Source organism: Eubalaena glacialis, chromosome 6 (assembly GCF_028564815.1).
Source record: "Eubalaena glacialis isolate mEubGla1 chromosome 6, mEubGla1.1.hap2.+ XY, whole genome shotgun sequence".
NCBI lineage: Eukaryota > Metazoa > Chordata > Mammalia > Artiodactyla > Balaenidae > Eubalaena > Eubalaena glacialis.
The window spans coordinates 97,713,794-97,732,813 of NC_083721.1; the positions used below are offsets into that span (position 1 = coordinate 97,713,794).

At 41.7% G+C, this 19,020-nt stretch overlaps 1 protein-coding gene across 1 annotated transcript in view; it reads left to right on the forward strand.

Moving 5' to 3' along the window:
• Nucleotides 1-19,020, forward strand: part of LRRC31 (leucine rich repeat containing 31) — a 48,447-nt gene that overhangs the window by 12,737 nt on the left and 16,690 nt on the right. Inside the window, 4 exon segments of the mRNA XM_061192756.1 lie at nt 7,814-7,983; nt 13,791-13,797; nt 13,991-14,134; nt 18,189-18,356. Of these exon segments, the coding sequence (XP_061048739.1) occupies nt 7,814-7,983; nt 13,791-13,797; nt 13,991-14,134; nt 18,189-18,356 (489 nt within the window).

Below are 19,020 nucleotides of genomic sequence, written 5' to 3' on the forward strand. Positions count from 1 at the left end.
ACTGCATAATAAGGGATGCATGGGTGGATGATGATATAAGGGACTAAGTATTAGGGGCTGTGGATAGGCCAGGAAGGTATTGGCTGCACCTAAGATCCTACACTCAAGACTGGTCTCTGTCCTCTGTTACCTTGGGACCCCAGAGGGGCCTTGGGTACAAGTGGAGGGCCTCAGAGCAAAGAGAAGCCATCATTCCTACTCCCTGGCGGTTATTTCTGGATCTTCCCATGAGCATCCGATTAGCCCTCATGGTTGGAATAAATGCCAGCTACCTCATAGTCCTGGTGGTGATAATGATTATGATCATGATGACATCAGAATCTAACATTTATTGAGTTCTTGCTATGTCACAGGCACTATGATAAGCACCTGACATGCATCATCTCATCTAATCATCACAAAATACTCTATTGTATGTTATTATTATAACTTCTATTTTACAGAACACAGTATTGAGACTTAGAGGTTACAGATGTCCAGGATCACACAAAAAAGAAGTAGTTGAGAAAAACCTAAATGTAATAAGATTTTATTCAGGCAACATATTCCAACTCTTTTATTCTTTTGTCTACTATTTACATCTGTATTTCTAAATAATACATTTATACTGTCATTTCAACTTAGATACTATCTATTGTCTTCCTAGTAGGGCAGATGAGAATTTATTTCTGTAAACCTCTACACATTTCCCCTTTCCACGGCCCTTCAATATGGTTATTCCAGAGTTTTGTAATATAACATTTACTGTTATATTATGACAGCTATGTAAAAACTGTTCACATCTTAACCATAAAGTATGTCAGAAATGTATGTACATTTTTTCCTGTAGTTAATAATAGCTTCATTTTTTAGTAACAGCTTTATTGAGATAAAATTCACAAAATATAATTCACTCATTTAATGTGTACAATTCATTGGTTTTTAGTAGAGCCACAGAGTTGTGCAACCTTCACTACAAACAATTTTAGGACATTTTAATCTCATCGAAAAGAAACCACTTACCCTTTAACTGTCACCTTCCCCTTCCCCTGCTTTCCCTTACACCTCTCAGCTTTAAGCAATCATTAGTCTACTTTCTGTCTCTATATATTTGCTTATTCTGGATATTTACTATAAATGGAATCTTATATGTGGTCTTTTGTGTCTGGCTTCTTTCACCTAACATAATGTTTTCAAGGTTCATCCATATTCTAGCATATATCAGTACTTCATTACTTTTTTTAGGACCAAATAATATTCCATTGTATGAAATCACATTTTATTTATCCATTCATCCGTTGATGGACACTTGGATTGTGTTTACCTTTTGGCAGTCTGGCAGTTCCTCAAAACTGTTGACAAACAAATGTTGGTTTGTCTTTGCCTCTCTTCTATTCACAGCTCTCGCTTTCTCTCGAGTCCTTCTGTATCTTAAAGCAGTTTTTATTTTTTAATTTTTTAAATTTTTTTTTTTGAGTTTATGAATTTATTTTATAACTTTACACGTTTAAATTTTTAAAAATTCTGATAGGGGAGGAGAGTTCATCACAAGCTTTATAATACATAAGCTCTGAAAGCACACTTTAATTATTTTTTAAAGTAACTGATAATTCTGAAGATTTTAACAAATACACAGTTGAATTTAAATTCCATGTGATGTTGAAGATAGCCAAGTGTTCTATTCCAAGATACAGTCCCAAACCAACCAATGTTTGGAGGAGAATTTCTACAAACCAAAAAGACTTGTTTTCTTTAACATGCACTAATATGTATAACAAACATTCATAACTATTAGAGCAGTTTTTAAATGCCCATAATTCTTTGATACTCCTTCCTTCAAAGAGTGGGGCTCTTTCTTCACCTTGAGTATGGGCTGGACTTAGGGACTCACTTCTAACGAATGGAATACGGTGGGAGGGATGGTGTGTGACCAGCTCATCGCAGGCATCACTGCTTCCTCCTTGCTTTCACCCGCGAATCACGTGCTCTGGCATGTCAGCTGCCAGTTTGTGAGAATATATCAGGCAGCCCTATGAAGAGGCCCGCATGGTGTACCTTAGGAGAGGAGGGTACACCAGGACTGCTTTCCTAGCTTGATGGCTTTGCTGTTGTTATGCTAAAGAGTCAAACAATATTGTCTTATGCTTTTTGAAACTACCTTTTCTGCCCCTTCTCCCACTTCATCTGGATCTTCTCTTGCCTTTGCTCATAGTATCTCTGTGCTGCTCAATTTAGATTCTACTGCCAGCAGGTCCTTCTCCGTGAGGGACTTTGTCCTGGAAAGGAGAGTCAATTGGTTAGTTCTGAGATTTAATAGGGCCCAGACTGTCCCACACCATCTAATCTTTCCTTTGCCTTCACCCTTAGAACCTAGCTCTGGCACTGTTCCCCAAAAACCCAATTAGCTTTCTATGCTGAGTGGGCACATTTAGATTTTAGGGTAAGTACCTTTGGCAGTTTGATTACAAGTCGGATGCCGTTCAGTGCCACCAGAAGATCCTTTGCCTGCTTTCGACTTCCTCCTGCCCACTTCCTGATACCCTGTGGGTCTTTCTGCTGTCAGTTAATCCGCCCTTTCCTTGTATTCGAAGTTCACAGGATACCTTACTACTTTTATAGTAGATAATTGTTGTGCGTTTGTTGTGGTGGTGGTTACTGTTAGAGGAATAGGTAGATTCAAAACCACACGATTGCCACTTTAATCTTGCACAGAAATGATCACATTTTTAATTTCTAGAAGTTCCTTTAGTCCCTAGATTTCCCCCTTTTTACATCTTCTGATTCTTGGTTTGTGGACCCAAGAACTCTCTAAGTATAATAGTGATTTAAAAACTTTTTTTCCATCTCCTTACTTTGTCCTTATTTTCTCCAAGTTCCCTTTTTCTTACGGTTTCTGCACCTCATTTTCATATCAGAGTCTTTCTTCAACTATCTTGAGGTCTTTGGTCCTCCGAGCACTTGTAGGATGAGGGGCTCTGTGTACATAGGTAGGACTTGTCAATCAGTAATTGCTTGGGCAGCAACAGATTCATTTAGTTGAGGGACTCTACACAGTCAATATCTGCAGGTTTTTTCTCTTGGGCTGGTCAGTTTCCCAGGTAGGTGTCCCTGCACCTACCTCTATTGGGTGCGGGAAGACGGTGATTAAGCTTGGTGGCCAGTGTGTTCTTAGAGGAACTAAAGGGGTCGTAGGGAGAGATCTCATGCTTCCGTACACAGACTTTACTTCACCCCCTATCCAGTAAGGTACTCGAACCATGACCAGTGTCTCTGAATCCAGATCCTCTGTGTTTCAACAGTTTCTGAAAATAAACTTTCTATCTTTTCCAGGTGGGGGGACGAGGGCGGTCTCCTGTCTGCCCAGGGGTGAGAAATGGAATTTAATAGTTTAACGTCTTATACTTTTAAACTAATCATCCTGTTTTCAGCCCTACCCATTCCTACCTCTTCCTTCAGAGTTACCTGGTATAATTACTGGTTCACTTACTGAACCTTTGGGGATTCTGAAATTTGAAAAATCTGTTACCCCAAACTTTGCAGGGAATTAACTGTAAAGTCAGGTAAATGTACCCTCCTCAAGCTCTCTAGATTCCAAAATTCTGTTGGCATCTGTCTAGTTCTCTTTATCCTTACAGATTCATGAAGTGATTGTGTTTTTTTAATTCCTTAATTGTTTAAATGGGGTTCAAAAGGAGTGGAGGTAAACACATGTTTACCTTTCTCACCTTTTTAATAGAAGTTTTGTCATCCTTTTAATACATCCCTTTTCTGCTTAAATTAACTGAGAACAGTAATATTAACTAATGCTAGAAATATATCTACAATAATATGTTTTCAAGGCAAGAGGTCTGAATAGGGCTGAAGTAAGCCCATCAGACATGTAACCCAAGACACTGCATGCTGCCAGAATGCTTTAGAACCGAGTGACTGAAGTAAGTTTTTAAAAATTACCTAGGATTTTGGGCTTCCCTGGTGGCACAGTGGTTGAGAATCTGCCTGCCAATGCAGGGGACACGGGTTCGAGCCTTGGTCTGGGAAGATCCCACATGCCGTGGAGCAACTAGGCCCGTGAGCCACAATTACTGAGCCTGCGCGTCTGGAGCCTGCGCGTCTGGAGCCTGTGCTCCGCAACAAGAGAGACCGCAATAGTGAGAGGCCCGCGCACCGCGATGAAGAGTGGCCCCCACTTGCCGCGACTAGAGAAAGCCCTCGCACAGAAACGAAGACCCAACACAGCCATACATACATACATACATACCTAGGATTTTTACTTTATACTTATTAAAACTTACTTAGACATTTAGGTATGGATTTTTAAAAATCATGTTGTACTTGTACATACATAAGAAGAAAAATAAAAGCAGAAATTGATTAAGGTACTCTTAAAACTTCTTTACATTTAGAGTCCTAGCCTTGTGAATCATGTTTTTTTAAATATATTTAAAAAAATTTTTTAATTGCAGTAAAAAAAACCCCACATAACATAAAAGTTACCATCTTAACCATTTTTAAGTGTGTAGTTCAGTAGTGTTAAATATATTCATATTGCTGTGCAACAGATCGCCAGAACTTTTTCATCTTACAAAAGTGAAACTCTGTACAGATTAGACAACAACTCCCCATTTCCCCCTCCCCCAAGCCCCTGGCAACCACCGTTCTACTATCTGTTTCTATGAATTTGACTGCTTTATATACCTCATGTAAGTGGAATCATACAGTATTTGCCTTTTTTATGACTGGCTTTCTTCTCTTATGTCCTCAAGTGTCATTCATGTTGTAGCATGTGTTATGCTTTTTAATAAAGTAAGTTTTGTGAAGAAAGAAAATGCATTTCCCTTTAAGAAGCAACACTGAAAATATGATTCACTCTGAAAACACTGGATCAAAAATTTTAAGGCCTTTGAAAGCATTCCTCAAAAATGCTTTAAAATATACGTTAAGCCTAAACCTCAGGATGGAAAAGAAAAAAAAGTATGCCTCACTTTTACAAAAACAAAAATCGCTTCAGTGCAAGAGAAATTACATGCCAAATATGCATTATCCTTGGGGTTTCATGGCAAGTAAACTTACCTACTGATAATACAGTAAATATAATACAGTAACTACTCTATTAAATGCCAGCCATTAGTTTTCCCAGAGGGCTGTTAAGTGAATGCCTCTGATCCTGGGAGGAGAGGCAAAACCCTAGTTTTTAGCTGCTGTAGTCTGGTTATGTTGTGATCTGAAAATTTCCTGAAATTCAGTTTCCAGGATTTACCTTCACAGAGTAAAATCCAGTGCAGAGACAAGGGGGAAGCCATTCTTAAAGCTCGAGTTGGTGTGGGAAGCCTGAGTCCTTGCACAAGTTTGTATATAAAGAGAAATTTCCCAAATACATTTTGAAAAAATTTCTTTTCTAAGCGTGAGCATGGTAACCTACTGCTTAACCCACTGTATATTAAGAAATATGCAGGTGGGCTTCCCTGGTGGCGCAGTGGTTGAGAATCTACCTGCTAATGCAGGGGACACGGGTTCGAGCCCTGGTCTGGGAAGATCCCACATGCCACGGAGCAACTAGGCCCGTGAGCCACAGCTGCTGAACCTGCGCGTCTGGAGCCTGCGCCCCACAACGGGAGGGGCCGCGATAGTGAGAGGCCCACGCACGGCGATGAAGAGTGGCCCCCGCACCATGATGAAGAGTGGCCCCCGCTTGCCGCAACTAGAGAAAGTCCTCGCACGAAACGAAGACCCAACACAGCTAAAAATAAATAAATAAATAAATAAATAAAGTAGCTATTAATTAAAAAAAAAAAGAAATATACAGGTGCTCTCCCTCTTATTCTCACAAGTCTGCCTTTCTCGCACTTGTTCCTTTTCTGATTCCCTGTTAGCTCTCAGTTGCTTCCTTCTCTTGCCTTCCTCTCCTTTCTGCCTTCCTTGTTCCCTACGGTATTTTGTTTCCTCTTCCGATCACTCGAGCCCTGTGTACTTTCTGACCTTCCCTGGCTCCCTGGTCTTTCCCATCCTGCTCTGTAGTGTACTCATCTGCACATAGAGCCCAGCGGGGCCTCGCCAGCTGGGTGGGGTTTCACTTGGGGAAATTACCACATCCTGGAGCACCATCCAGCAGTGTTTTCTTAAGACGTGGGAGTTGGAGTCACAGCAACTGGTGGTGGGGGGGGGGGGGAAGTAAAAGCATTTACTGTGATGGCTCTCCAAAGAATGGCAGTGTACAAACCTCCCAAAGGTGAAATTGAGTGAAAATGACCATAGAGGTAAGTCTTGGATGGGAGCCAGGGGACCAGTGAAAGGAAAAGCGCCCCCGGCGTGATGGTGGAATCAGGATGGGGCAGTCAGGGCAGCAGGTTGTGGCTGGATTCACAAGCTGAAGGTCTCTCTTTCCCACCCAACCTACTGAGGCTCGGTCAGCTATGGGGCTGTGGCTGGGACACCCGTCTGGTTCCCTTGCTGTCTGTTCCTGCGTAAACCTGGTGGGCTGCATCCTGCTTCTAGTTTGGAGAGAAAAAAAAAGGATGCCCAGTTGTGACTTCTAAAATAGTACTCTGGGTATATGGAACATTCCATCCCCCAAGCATGGAGGTGGGCTCTGCAAAGTCATTTTGAGGATCCCCTGTGTGCAAAATGTTTCCTGAACCATTCTGGAGCATTGTAAGACCTATTTTATAGGGAGGAAGCCATGAACATTGTAACTTTAAGAATACCTATTAGGCCCTAGCCTAAGGACAGGATCTGAATTTTATTAACAGAATCTAAAATTCCATCTATAATTTTATCCCTTTAGTTTAAGTCTTGAACCCTCCCTTAAAATGTAAGCAAATCCCCGGAGGGATTCATATATTGACCCTTATGAATCTTGAGCCTCAAATCATACCAGAATTACCCCTAACCTCCAACCTCCATTCTTGCTCCAGGCAAACCAGAATTCACTCCTGGAGGCAACCCCAGGCTCCTTTAGATCTTCATACCTGGAAGTTTCTGAGCCTGATTTTTCTGCCTGGGACACTTCCCTCTCTCTCCTCTTTTTAGCTATCTCAGTTCTTCAAAACCCAGGCAATGCCACTCATCGTTCAAAGGCTGTGCTCCAAGACAGGCTTGGTCCAACTGTGGGTTCCCTGACTACATGGGTCTCTCCTGCCTGACAGCCCTTGCTCCAGTGTAACCATCTTTCCACCAGGTTAAGACTTCAGTGACATGAGCTGTGTCTTGTTTATCATTGAATCTCTTAGCATCGAGAACAGTGAGTTCTGTTTATGGAGTGAATTAATTCTTTACTGCCAATGTGTTTTTATGGGGTGTGGGTGAAGGGCTGCAGTAGAGAAGGTGAGAATGCCAAGAGAAAAAGAAACGGTAAGCCAAGAGATGCGACTGGGGTCCCTGGAAGCAAACTCCTCTGGGCAACAGTTTTGCAAAGGGCCAGACAGCTTAGAGGCATACCGAGTGCTCTGACACTCTCTCTCCTGGAAGGTAACTTTAATTGACTGTTGAAATTTAAAAAGTATTGACACATTTAATGCACTTGCCAAAGTGGTGTTTAATGAATTGTATCTCACAATAAAATAGGGCAAAGTTTAAAACTCAAATTTGCCTTGGATTTGTATCTGCTACCAACTGTTAGTTCCAGGATCCTGGGTTGCATCCTTCTTATTTTTATGTTAAACACTACCAGCAATAAAAACAGAAAGTAAGGGGGAAATAAAGACAGGCGTAGGGAAGTTAGGATTTCACACAGGCTTGACAGACTCTTGTTTTCTTCTGAAATCCTAGAAAACAGGAAACCCCAGGAAGATGGCTTATTGAGAAAGACCCCCTTCAACTTGTCCACGAGTCAAAACAGGGAACAAGAGTTCCTCAGATGGAGAAACTAAACCCCAGACTTCACTTGTCAACAAATGCATCAGCGGGTCAAAATTCAGGTCCCCCAAAGCTGAAAACAGAAAAGAGAGCAATGACCTTAAAACAACTGATTTTCGACCTAGCGACGAGACACCAAAACCTAATGAGTCTGTTCTAAACATTTATTTTGTTAAATGCTTTAAATATATTGCTCATTTTCCTTTTTTGTTTTGGCCATGCCACACGGCTTGCGGGACGCCAACCAGGGACTGAACCCGGGTCCCCAGCAGTGGCAGCGTGGAGTCCCCTGGACCGCCAGGGAATTCCCCTCACTTTCCTTTTAAATTATCAAAAGTAATATGTTGCAGAAAGGTTTAGAGAAAAATACCCTTTTTCCTTTCATTCTAACACAAAGGGTCATTTCTTCAAGATTCTTTTCAGCCTTTTATTCATATACATGCATTTATGGTCAACCAACCAGTCAAACACTGAGTATCTGCTATGTGCCAGTCACTGTTATTAGAAGTACAGCCATGAAAAAGAGAACATTTACGTACATAAAGAACCAAAAGCAGATGTAATTTCAGTGTGATAAATCATATGTAGACAAAGCAGGCTGAGGAGACAGAGAATGATGGGCTGGGGGTGCTATTTTAGATGTGGTTGGAAGGAAGGAGTCTCTGATTTGATGGCATTTGAGCTGAGATCTGAAAGTCAGCCACGTAGAATGAATGAAGCCAGCTACACAGGTATTTGTGGGAGTAGTTTTCCAGGCAAAGGGATGTGTAAATGCAAAGGCCCAAGATGGGAGTGAGCCTGGAGTGCTTGAGAGCAAGCCAGGAGGTTAGGCATGCTGAAGCAGGATGAGAGATGGAGAGAGGATGAGAGTAGTAGGAGACCAGTCAGAGAGGTAGCTGGGGCCAAACGGACGTACTTTGTACAGTTATAAGAGCTTATAAAGCCCGCTTGATCTTACACGGAGCTGGGATCCTACTGAGACATATTATTTAAATGTAACCTTTTTTAATTTTGGGTTTATTTATTTATTTATTTATTTATTTATGGCTGTGTTGGGTCTTCGTTTGTGTGCGAGGGCTTTCTCTAGTTGCGGCAAGTGGGGGCCACTCTTCATCGCGGTGCGCGGGCCTCTCACTATCGCGGCCTCTCTTGTTGCGGAGCACAGGCTCCAGACGCGCAGGCTCAGTAGCTGTGGCTCACGGGCCCAGTTGCTCCGCGGCATGTGGGATCCTCCCAGACCAGGGCTCGAACCCGTGTCCCCTGCATTGGCAGGCGGATTCTCAACCACTGCGCCACCAGAGAAGCCCTGAGACATATTATTATACTGCTCAGTTCTCATATTGTTACATGATGTTCATATGCCTAATTTTGACAGTGGCATAATATTCCATTACATGCCTATGCCATAATTACTTAAGTTCCTTTTCTGCCCTTTAGTGAATATCTTTGGCTTTCCCTCTCCCCTATTTTCTGCTTTACTCTGTTTCAGCTAATCAGCATAAATTCCCAGAACGGAGATTACAAATACAAGGGTTATGAAAATATTGCCAAATCTCTCTCTAAAGTTATGTGTCATATACAATGCCGTCACTATATTATTAGATTAAATGTATTTTTAAAACACTTTAAACTCTTTATGCAAACATATACAAAAGAAGAGAGAACAGTATGAGTCCCCATGACCACCTCCCTCTAACAATTACCAATCCATGGCCAATCTTGTTTCATTTATGCTTACCCTCGTGTCCGTCAGATTATTTGCACCAAATGCCAAAAATATCATTTTACCTGTAAGCAGATTGAATGCATTTTTGGAAGTAGAAAATTAAGAAGTCTACCTTCAAGAGAAGGCAATCAGAAAGTTGTTGATATTTGTTCTAAAGTATGATTTGGAGCTTCAGGAACATGGTTAATGGTTACCCATGACCATGATTAAATTAACCGTGCAAGGCCAGTCAGCTGGCTATCCCAGCTGGGCAACACCATGCGTGGCTTCTCCATTTCCCTTTCTCCCCAAATCCAGTGGCCCCTGGAGTCACGTGAATTCTGTCCTCCAAACAGCTCTGGGACCTCATTCCTCCTCTCCGCTGCTGTCCTGGCTTTCATCGTCTCTTGCCTGCACCACTGCCGCAGCTTTCTCCCTGGTTTCTCTGCCCCTGGTCTTGCTCTGTGGCCAGCCTGTCCTCCACACTGCTACCGGGTGCTCTTTCTAAATCACAGATACTGTGGTGTCTCTCACCGGTTTAAAATCCTTCACTGAGTCTTTCTTGCCTTGAAGAGAAAGTCTATACTCTCAAGCATGGTCTTCAAGGTGTTTGTGATCAGTTGAATCTCTCTTCACAACCTCTGCCTTCCCCCCAATCTTATGTTCATCCTCTACTCCTGACATTCTGACTGTTTCCTGAACTGGCCACATTCCCCCGAAGTGGGTCCCTGTGCCTAGAAAGACCTTCCCTTGTGGCATCCTCCCTCTGCACCCCTCCTCCATTTATCCCTCCCTCATGTCCACCCACCTGGCTGACTTTTACTCATCCTTTAAGGTGCAATTTATCTACCACGTTCACCTGGAAGCTTCCCAAGACCCACCCACTGGACTTTGGACCCTCTGTGGCTTTCTTGTCTGTCTGCTCCATTAGACAGGTAGCTCCTTGGCAACAGGAACTTGTTACCTTGGTTCCCTGTACAGCATCACCCATGTTACAAGCATGTAAAAATGTTTTATGAAAGCATCGGGATTCTTGGTTGTAAACAATGGAAACAAACCCCTACAGGTTTAACTTGGAAAAGAACCTAATGAGAAGATACTGCTTGGCTCACAGAATCACCTGGAGAAGCAAGAGCTCGGTTCAGCAGTAAAGCAGCCAGAAAAGGCCCCGAATCACTCCATGGAGCTGCTTATGTGTGGTCACTTTGCACCCTCCACGGCGTGCCAGCCAACCTGCATCAGCTCTGACTCATCTATTTTATATACTGAGGTGTGACATAAGATATTTTTTGAAGGAAGGGTTTTATAGATTTAAAAAAAAAGAAATATATGGTCTGTAAGGAGATGCCCAGGGGCCTCATAAATTGGTACTCATATTTATACTTAGGTGTTTGATAAAGATTTGTCATCTTGATTTATTTTGGTAATTGAGGAACTGTAAAACGAATATTCATTCTTTCGTTCAGTTATTTGTTCATTCAACAAATGTTTACAAAGTACCTCTGATGTAAAAGGCATTGCAGAGTCCCATCTTCCTGGGAGGCCTCAGTAACTTTAAGTCACTATGCTCCTGAGTAATGAACCAGGCAGGAATTATAATTTCCATTTTATAGATGAGTAAACCAAGGCTCAGAGAAGTTAAGTGACTTGCTTACCTGATGGACCCACGAGTTGAACCAGGTTTTCCAGCTGTGCTGCCTTGGACTTGCCAATCATATAAATGTTACAGAGCGCCCAAGTAGGATGTGGTCTGAGAAGAGATTTCTGAATCTGTCAACTGGTTGGTTGGTGGACCGCACCCCACCAGCCTGCAAATCTTGTAGCTGCTCAGCCTTGATACCAAAGAAAAAGCCTGGAGACAACAACAGAGACATCAAAGTTCATTGGTTAAGAGGCATCTTACACAAAGGTCCTGGAGCAACACTCCTTCCACGGATGGCCGGCAGCAGACAGGGCATGTCAACAGCCTCCGCTACTTGGTGGAGAAGGAGGTACCATTTATAGGGAAACTGATGTCAGGTGGGCTCATCAGTCACCACGGAAACCAGCAGCAGGGGCAGGGGGCAAGCACGCAGGCAGTTACTGATTAAGCCCTATAATTAAGAGGATTGTGAGTGAAGCAGGGCCTGGTGGAACAGGGGATGGACAGAGAGCAAGAGAACAGCCAACTTGAATGGCCTGACCATATGTAGGTCATTGGTGGTGACCTCTGAGAAACAATTTATTTGGCTAGGCGAGTGTGGCAACCAGAATGTAGAGGGTTAACTGGTAACTGTGGTGAAGAAGTAGGGTCAGCAAGTACAAACCATTCTTTACAAACATTTGACAGTAAAGGAAATGATTGACAGAACAGTGGCTTGAGGAGAAAACAAAGAAAAAGAAGGTTTGGTAAGGCTGGAACTTGAGCATGATTGTAGGTTGAGCCTATGGAGATAAAAAGCTAAAAAACAAAAGAGAGAGCAATAAGATACAATGCAGAGAAAATTTTTTTTAATTAATTAATTTATTTATTTATTTTTTGGGTGTGTTGGGTCTTCGTTTCTGTGCGAGGGCTTTCTCTAGTTGCGGCGAGCAGGGGTTACTCATCACGGTGCGCGGGCCTCTCACCATCGCGGCCTCTCTTGTTGCGGAGCACAGGCTCCAGACGCGCAGGCTCAGTAATTGTGGCTCACGGGCCCAGCTGCTCTGCGGCATGTGGGATCTTCCCAGACCAGGGCTCGAACCCGTGTCCCCTGCATTGGCAGGCAGATTCTCAACCACTGCGCCACCAGGGAAGCCCGAGAAAAATTTTTTAAGAAAGAAAATTTTAAAAAGCACCTGCACATAATGGGCTTTGGAGCCGATTGCTCTGGGTTCAAGTTCTGACTCTGCTGCTTACTACTTAACAGTCTCTCTGAGTCTCAGTTTCCAAATCTATGAAATAGTGTAATTGTTACTCTTTGCATTAAGTTTACACAAAATGCCCTGTACTCACATCCTCCATCCACAACTCTCCTCACCCAAAATTAGCGTTGCCAGAAAAAATACACACAATATTTGGGACATACTTTTAATAAACAATGATTCCTTGTTTACCTGAAGTTTAAGTTTAATCGGACGTGCTATTTTTGTTTTTCCTAAATCTGGCAACCCTACCCAAAACAAAATACCTTGTATCCAATGTACCATAATAAAAATTGAAGGCCAAAATGAGGAGGTAAACGGTAGGTGGATGATGCTGCCCCCTACTGGTAGAATGTGGCAACACCAACCGTCCCCACAAAGATGCACAGCCTGTAGGTGGTTTTCTTAAAAATAGCAAGCCACCAAGAAAACAAAACAAAACAAAACAAAGCAACAAAACAAAACAAAACAAAAATAGCAAGCCACCAGACACACTGTGGAGGAGAGGGCGAGTTTTTATTATCCTGCTAATATTTTAGTCTAAATTTACTACTACTGTAATGCCACTATCTTTTCATTTCCACTGGTACTAATATATTTCTTTTTTGCTATGTGGTTGTATACGCTTTGTCAGGGGTAGTAGAGTATTACTGCACATTCAGAACTTATGCTTTCCTATTGGATTCCAGTATACTCTTTGCATGTGTTTTAAACTGTACATTTTCACTTACAAAACCTCTTTAAAGTCACTGTCAGTACATGCCTATTCATTTTTCCTTACAAAAGTACGATGTGTTTCACATGTGTCTTAAATGTTGACACATGCTGTAGGTAAAGCCCTGGTACATAGTAGGCACTCAATAAAATTATAGCTTTTTATTTTTATTTATTTAACTTTTAAAAATTGTAGTGATATCATGTAGTGTGGTATTATTACAGTGGAAGTTGGTAAGGGTGCCACATAAAAAATCCCTAATGACGAGGACACATGAGGCTTTCTGAGTGTATTCTCTGGCAGGAGTTGAGAAAATACAAAAGCTCTCCCAGGGACTACTCTCTCCAGATGTGTCAATTGAAGGGTCTAGGAAATGAGCAGTGAGTGCTTCACTCGCTCCCTTTAGCCATCTGAGGCTCATCAGTGGTGACTGCAGTGCTTCCCCTTCCTCACCTGTCTGGTTTGGAAGCCAGTACCTGGGCATACCCCCAGCATTGCATTCACCAAAGATGTTTGTGCATCCTTCCAGCAGCGCTGTCTTAAACGCTGTGCTAACAAGTTTACCTCTTTGTCCAGGAGCAAAGCTCCATCTACAACCAAGAAGCCCAGGTCAGGCCACGAAAGAAAAGCCACTGAGTTCCTCAGGCTCCTTTGTAGGAAACGGGTCACTGGAGCGGCCAGTGTTGAGCACCGACCGCAGGAACAGAGGTCAGGTTTTGTCCCCTTCTGAGGTGAGGTTTCACAAGGGACCAGTTCAGCGTTGTTGTCCGTCTTCTCACTTGTCTTATGGCGATCATTATGCATCTTTAATACACTCTGTCATTCACAGCAAATTCTTCTTTATTTTTGTAATACAGCTAAGACTATCACTTCAGAAATGGAATTAAGATCCAGGATGGAGGAAAATGAGCCGTTCCTGCAGAAGCTGGGCAAAAACCCTGTCGACAAGTGTCTAGATTTGAACAACTGTAGACTAACAACAGCGGACGTGAGGGAGCCAGGTCTGTATGGAGTTGACCTTGCCCAGAGGCACAGAGGGCCTTTGGGCTGGGATGAGCAGCGAAAGTGCTCGGTCCTCACTTGGTAACCCGAGGTCTGCAGGGTGGCCCAGACAACTCAGGAAGCGCAGATGCAACGCTATTTTTTTTTTTTTTTTTGAACAAGTTAATTGCTTCTTCCTCAAGCTTCAAAGATTTGAGCCGAGTTTAAGAGGGAGGTTTGTTTGTTTTTCCTGAGCAATTTTACTTCTCTACTGATTACCTCTAGCTCCCTGAAACACATCTGTTCCTGCACAGGATATAAACTCATCCGTAAAACTGAGCCCTGCTGGGAATTTAAAGGGGCATCTTGTAGTTACCTGTGGAGTGAAAACTATCACTACCAGCAATTATTGCTCACACCTTTTTACACAAAAGTGCAACTACTGTTCGTGACACTCTAGCAGGAGTTTGGTTGCAAAGAACCATCTCCCCAACACCCTGTCACCACCTTTTTAAAAAACCCTCTTTTGGGAACTTTCCTCAACATAATAAAGGCCATATACGACAAACCCACAGCAAACATCATTCTCAATGGTGAAAAATTGGAAGCATTTCCTCTAAGATCAGGAATGAGACAAGGATGTCCACTCTCACCACTATTATTCAACATAGTTTTGGAAGTCCTAGCCACGGCAATCAGAGAAGAAAAAGAAATAAAAGGAATACACATTGGAAAAGAAGTAAAACTGTCACAGTTTGCAGATGACATGATACTATACACAGAGAATCCTAAAAATGCCACCAGAAAACTACCAGAGCTAATCAATGAATTTGGTAAAGTTGCAGGATACAAAATTAATGCACAGAAATCTCTTGCATTCCTATACACCAATGATGAAAAATCTGAAAGAGAAATTATGGAAACACTCCCATTTGCCATTGCAACAAAAAGAATAAAATATCTAGGAATAAAGCTACCTAGGGAGACAAAAGACCTGTATGCAGAAAACTATAAGACACTGATGAAAGAAATTAAAGATGATACCAACAGGTGGAGAGATATACCATGTTCTTGGATTGGAAGAATCAATATTGTGAAAATGACTATACTACCCAAAGCAATCTACAGATTCAATGCAATCCCTATCAAATTACCAATGGCATTTTTTATGGAGCTAGAACAAATCATCTTAAAATTTGTATGGAGACACAAAAGACCCCGAATAGCCAAAGCAGTCTTGAGGGAAAAAAACGGAGCTGGAGGAATCAGACTCCCTGACTTCAGACTATACTACAAAGCTACAGTAATCAAGACAATATGGTACTGGCACAAAAACAGAAACATAGATCAGTGGAACAGGATAGAAAGCCCAGAGATAAACCCACGCACCCATGGTCAACTAATCTATGACAAAGGAGGCAAAGATATACAATGGAGAAAAGACAGTCTCTTCAATAAGTGGTGCTGGGAAAACTGGACAGCTACATGTAAAAGAATGAAATTAGAACACTCCCTAACACCACACACAAAAATAAACTCAAAATGGATTCGAGACCTAAATGTAAGACCGGACACTATAAAACTCTTAGTGGGAAACATAGGAAGAACACTCTTTGACATCAATCACAGAAAGATCTTTTTTGATCCACCTCCTAGAGTAATGGAAATAAAAACAAAAATAAACAAATGGGATCTAATGAAACTTCAAAGCTTTTGCACAGCAAAGGAAACCATAAACAAGACGAAAAGACAACCCTCAGAATGGGAGAAAATATTTGCAAGTGAATCAACGGACAAAGGATTAATCTCCAAAATATATAAACAGCTCATTCAGCTCAATATTAAAGAAACAAACAACCCAATCCAAAAATGGGCAGAAGACCTAAATAGACATTTCTCCAAAGAAGACATACAGATGGCCAAGAAGCACATGAAAAGATGCTCAACATCACTAATTATTAGAGAAATGCAAATCAAAACTACAATGAGGTATCACCTCACACCAGTTAGAATGGGCATCATCAGAAAATCTACAAACAACAAATGCTGGAGAGGGTGTGGAGAAAAGGGAACCCTCTTGCACTGTTGGTGGGAATGTAAATTGATACAGCCACTATGGAGAACAGTATGGAGGTGCCTTAAAAAACTAAAAGTAGATTTACCATATGATCCAGCAATCCCACTACTGGGCGTATACCCAGAGAAAACCATAATTCAAAAAGACACATACACCCCAATGTTCATTGCAGCACTATTTACAATAGCCAGGTCATGGAAGCAACCTAAATGCCCATCGACAGATGAATGGTTAAAGAAGATGTGGTACATATATACAATGGAATATTACTCAGCCATAAAAAGGAACAAAATTGAGTCATTTGCTGAGACGTGGATAGATCTAGAGACTGTCATACAGAGCGAAGTAAGTCAGAAAGAGAAAAACAAATATCGTATATTAATGCATGTATGTGGAACCTAGAAAAATGGTACAGATGAGCCGGTTTGCAGGGCAGAAGTTGAGACACAGATGTAGAGAACAGACATATGGACACCAAGGGGGGAAAACTGCGGTGGGGTGGGGATGGTGGTGTGCTGAATTGGGCGATTGGGATTGATATGTATACCCTGATGTGTATAAAATTGATGACTAACAAGAACCTGCAGTATAAAAAACAAACAAACAAACAAAACAACTAATACTAAACTTTCATTGGGTTATTTGTATGGAAATATGTTAATATAAATGTTTCAGACATTACATGAAATTTCTAAAAATCTTATATGTTCTGGTATAATGTTATAAGTCATAATTCTAGTTACTACTTTAAAATGTATATCTCAGAAAAAAAAAAAACCCTCTTTTTTCAGATACCTTAAATCAAGTCTTTAATCAAATTAGATGTGTCTACCAACAGAGGTATCAAAAGAACTGCGTTTTGAGTGAGAGGTCCTTGAGTATTTTAATTAAAATCCAAGCCATTATATTTGAGACAGATCTCTTACGAGGGAGCTCTAACCATGCCTGTGATTCTCAAATGCCTATGTACATGTCAGAATCTCTTGCAGAACTTGTGGAAATGCAGGCACTTGAGTCCAACCCAAACCCACCAAATTGAAATCTTTGAGGGTGGGCCCCAGGAATCCTGTTTTTTCCCTTCTTAATGTGTTCAATAGGCTTTCATACTTTATAAAGTTAGGATCATGGTGAACAAGATGAAGTTGCTAAAGTGCTTTGAATGCTAGTAAAAAGAAAACATATTTTTTGCCCCCTAAGCATGTTTTTAGGATTTCTTCGGAATTGTGGAAGGTCAGGAATTGCTATGCCTGTAACTCTAGAAGGTCAACATGCAGCGTCTGACTGCTGCCACTACTTTAACATTCAAGATAGATGTTTAAAAGCAAGCAAGCAAAGACACTTTCGCCCCTTGACTTTGGCATTTCCACTCTTAAGTCTTGTTGCTGCAGGAGATAAATATGACCTTTGAGAATCTTGTTCACAGAGAGTAACTTCAATTTTCGTGAGCAATGGAGGAGACTCAGAGAAGGTTCTGGTCAGGGTTTGTGCCAGTCTAAACCTGCACATGTTGGCCCATGTAGGTATAACAGGAACTTTGTAAGGTGGTGACTCCCAGGTGATCAAGATAAGAAAGAAAAGGTAACGGGCACCCTCAGTCTCAGCGGTCCTGCCAACGGAGTATTCCCCAGACCTTCAGCCTGAGGGTCCAATAGGACGACAGGGTGATGGGTGTCAGGGGGTTTTGCAAAATAAAAGGACCAGTATACACATTACAGTGACAGTGGTAGTAACAGCCCTAGCAGTAGAATTACAATTTCCACTACAATAAAGGAGTACTTATGAAATCTTATGGAAACACCACTGCATTTTCAGAGTGCAGTTATTTGGCAGAAATAGAAAACGTCCCAAGAAATAGGTAAAGTAAATGTCACAGTGTCTCCAGTTGTGCGGCTGAGAGATCCCTGCTTTGTGGAAAGTCAGCAACAGGCAGTGGATCCTATTTACTACAAATCACAAATTACACATGCAAATCTGTTTTTTCTTGTGTTCACTTCTAGTTGCTTTGCTGCCTTCTCTCCCAGACTTGGAAAAACTGGATATTTCCTGGAATGATTTCATAGGCAGAACCCTCCATTTACTCATGCAGCAAATGCATCTTGTCAGCAAGTTAAAAATCCTGAGGCTGGGTAGTTGCAGACTTACTGCTGATGATATTCGAGCACTGGGTATGATGAATGCTTCCCTTAAGAGATGGCTTCCCTGCAAGGATCTTTGCAACCCAAACCCTCAGGGGCGAATTATCTGGGTCACCACCCCCTCAAGTGTCCATGGACGAGGATGAGAGAGCTGCCTGTACATGATGTGATGCTGTGTTGAGCACTCGTATACCTTCTAAGGAGCTGTGTAACCTGCACCTAGCATCGTGCTAAGCCCTGGGATAGAGAAGGGAACAGGCTGACCAAGCCTCTGTTCTCATGGAGTTTAAGTGGAGATAGTAACTGTAAAATGTGCTCACTTTGGGTCTGTTACCTCATCTGTAAATTAGAGGAGTTGGGATAGATAATAATTAAGTTCCTTTCCAATTCCAAAATACTACTTCTCTCTTCTATTTTCCCATTCCCATTTAAAAAAAAAATGATCAAAACAAGATTTTTCAATTAAAAGCAATGATTTAAATAGGACTAGAACCTCAATTAAGTTAGTTTATAGTATATCAAACATTGGATAACATAGAACATAAGATAAAATTTGTCATGCTACTAACCCAGCTGCTTTACTGGGTTATGAATGCTGGGTTGTCTAGAATGCTTGCTGGTTTTAGATGCAATTAATACTTTTTCTGTCTTCTTTTTGTCTGAAGTTTCTTATTTTGATCATGTATTTTGATCA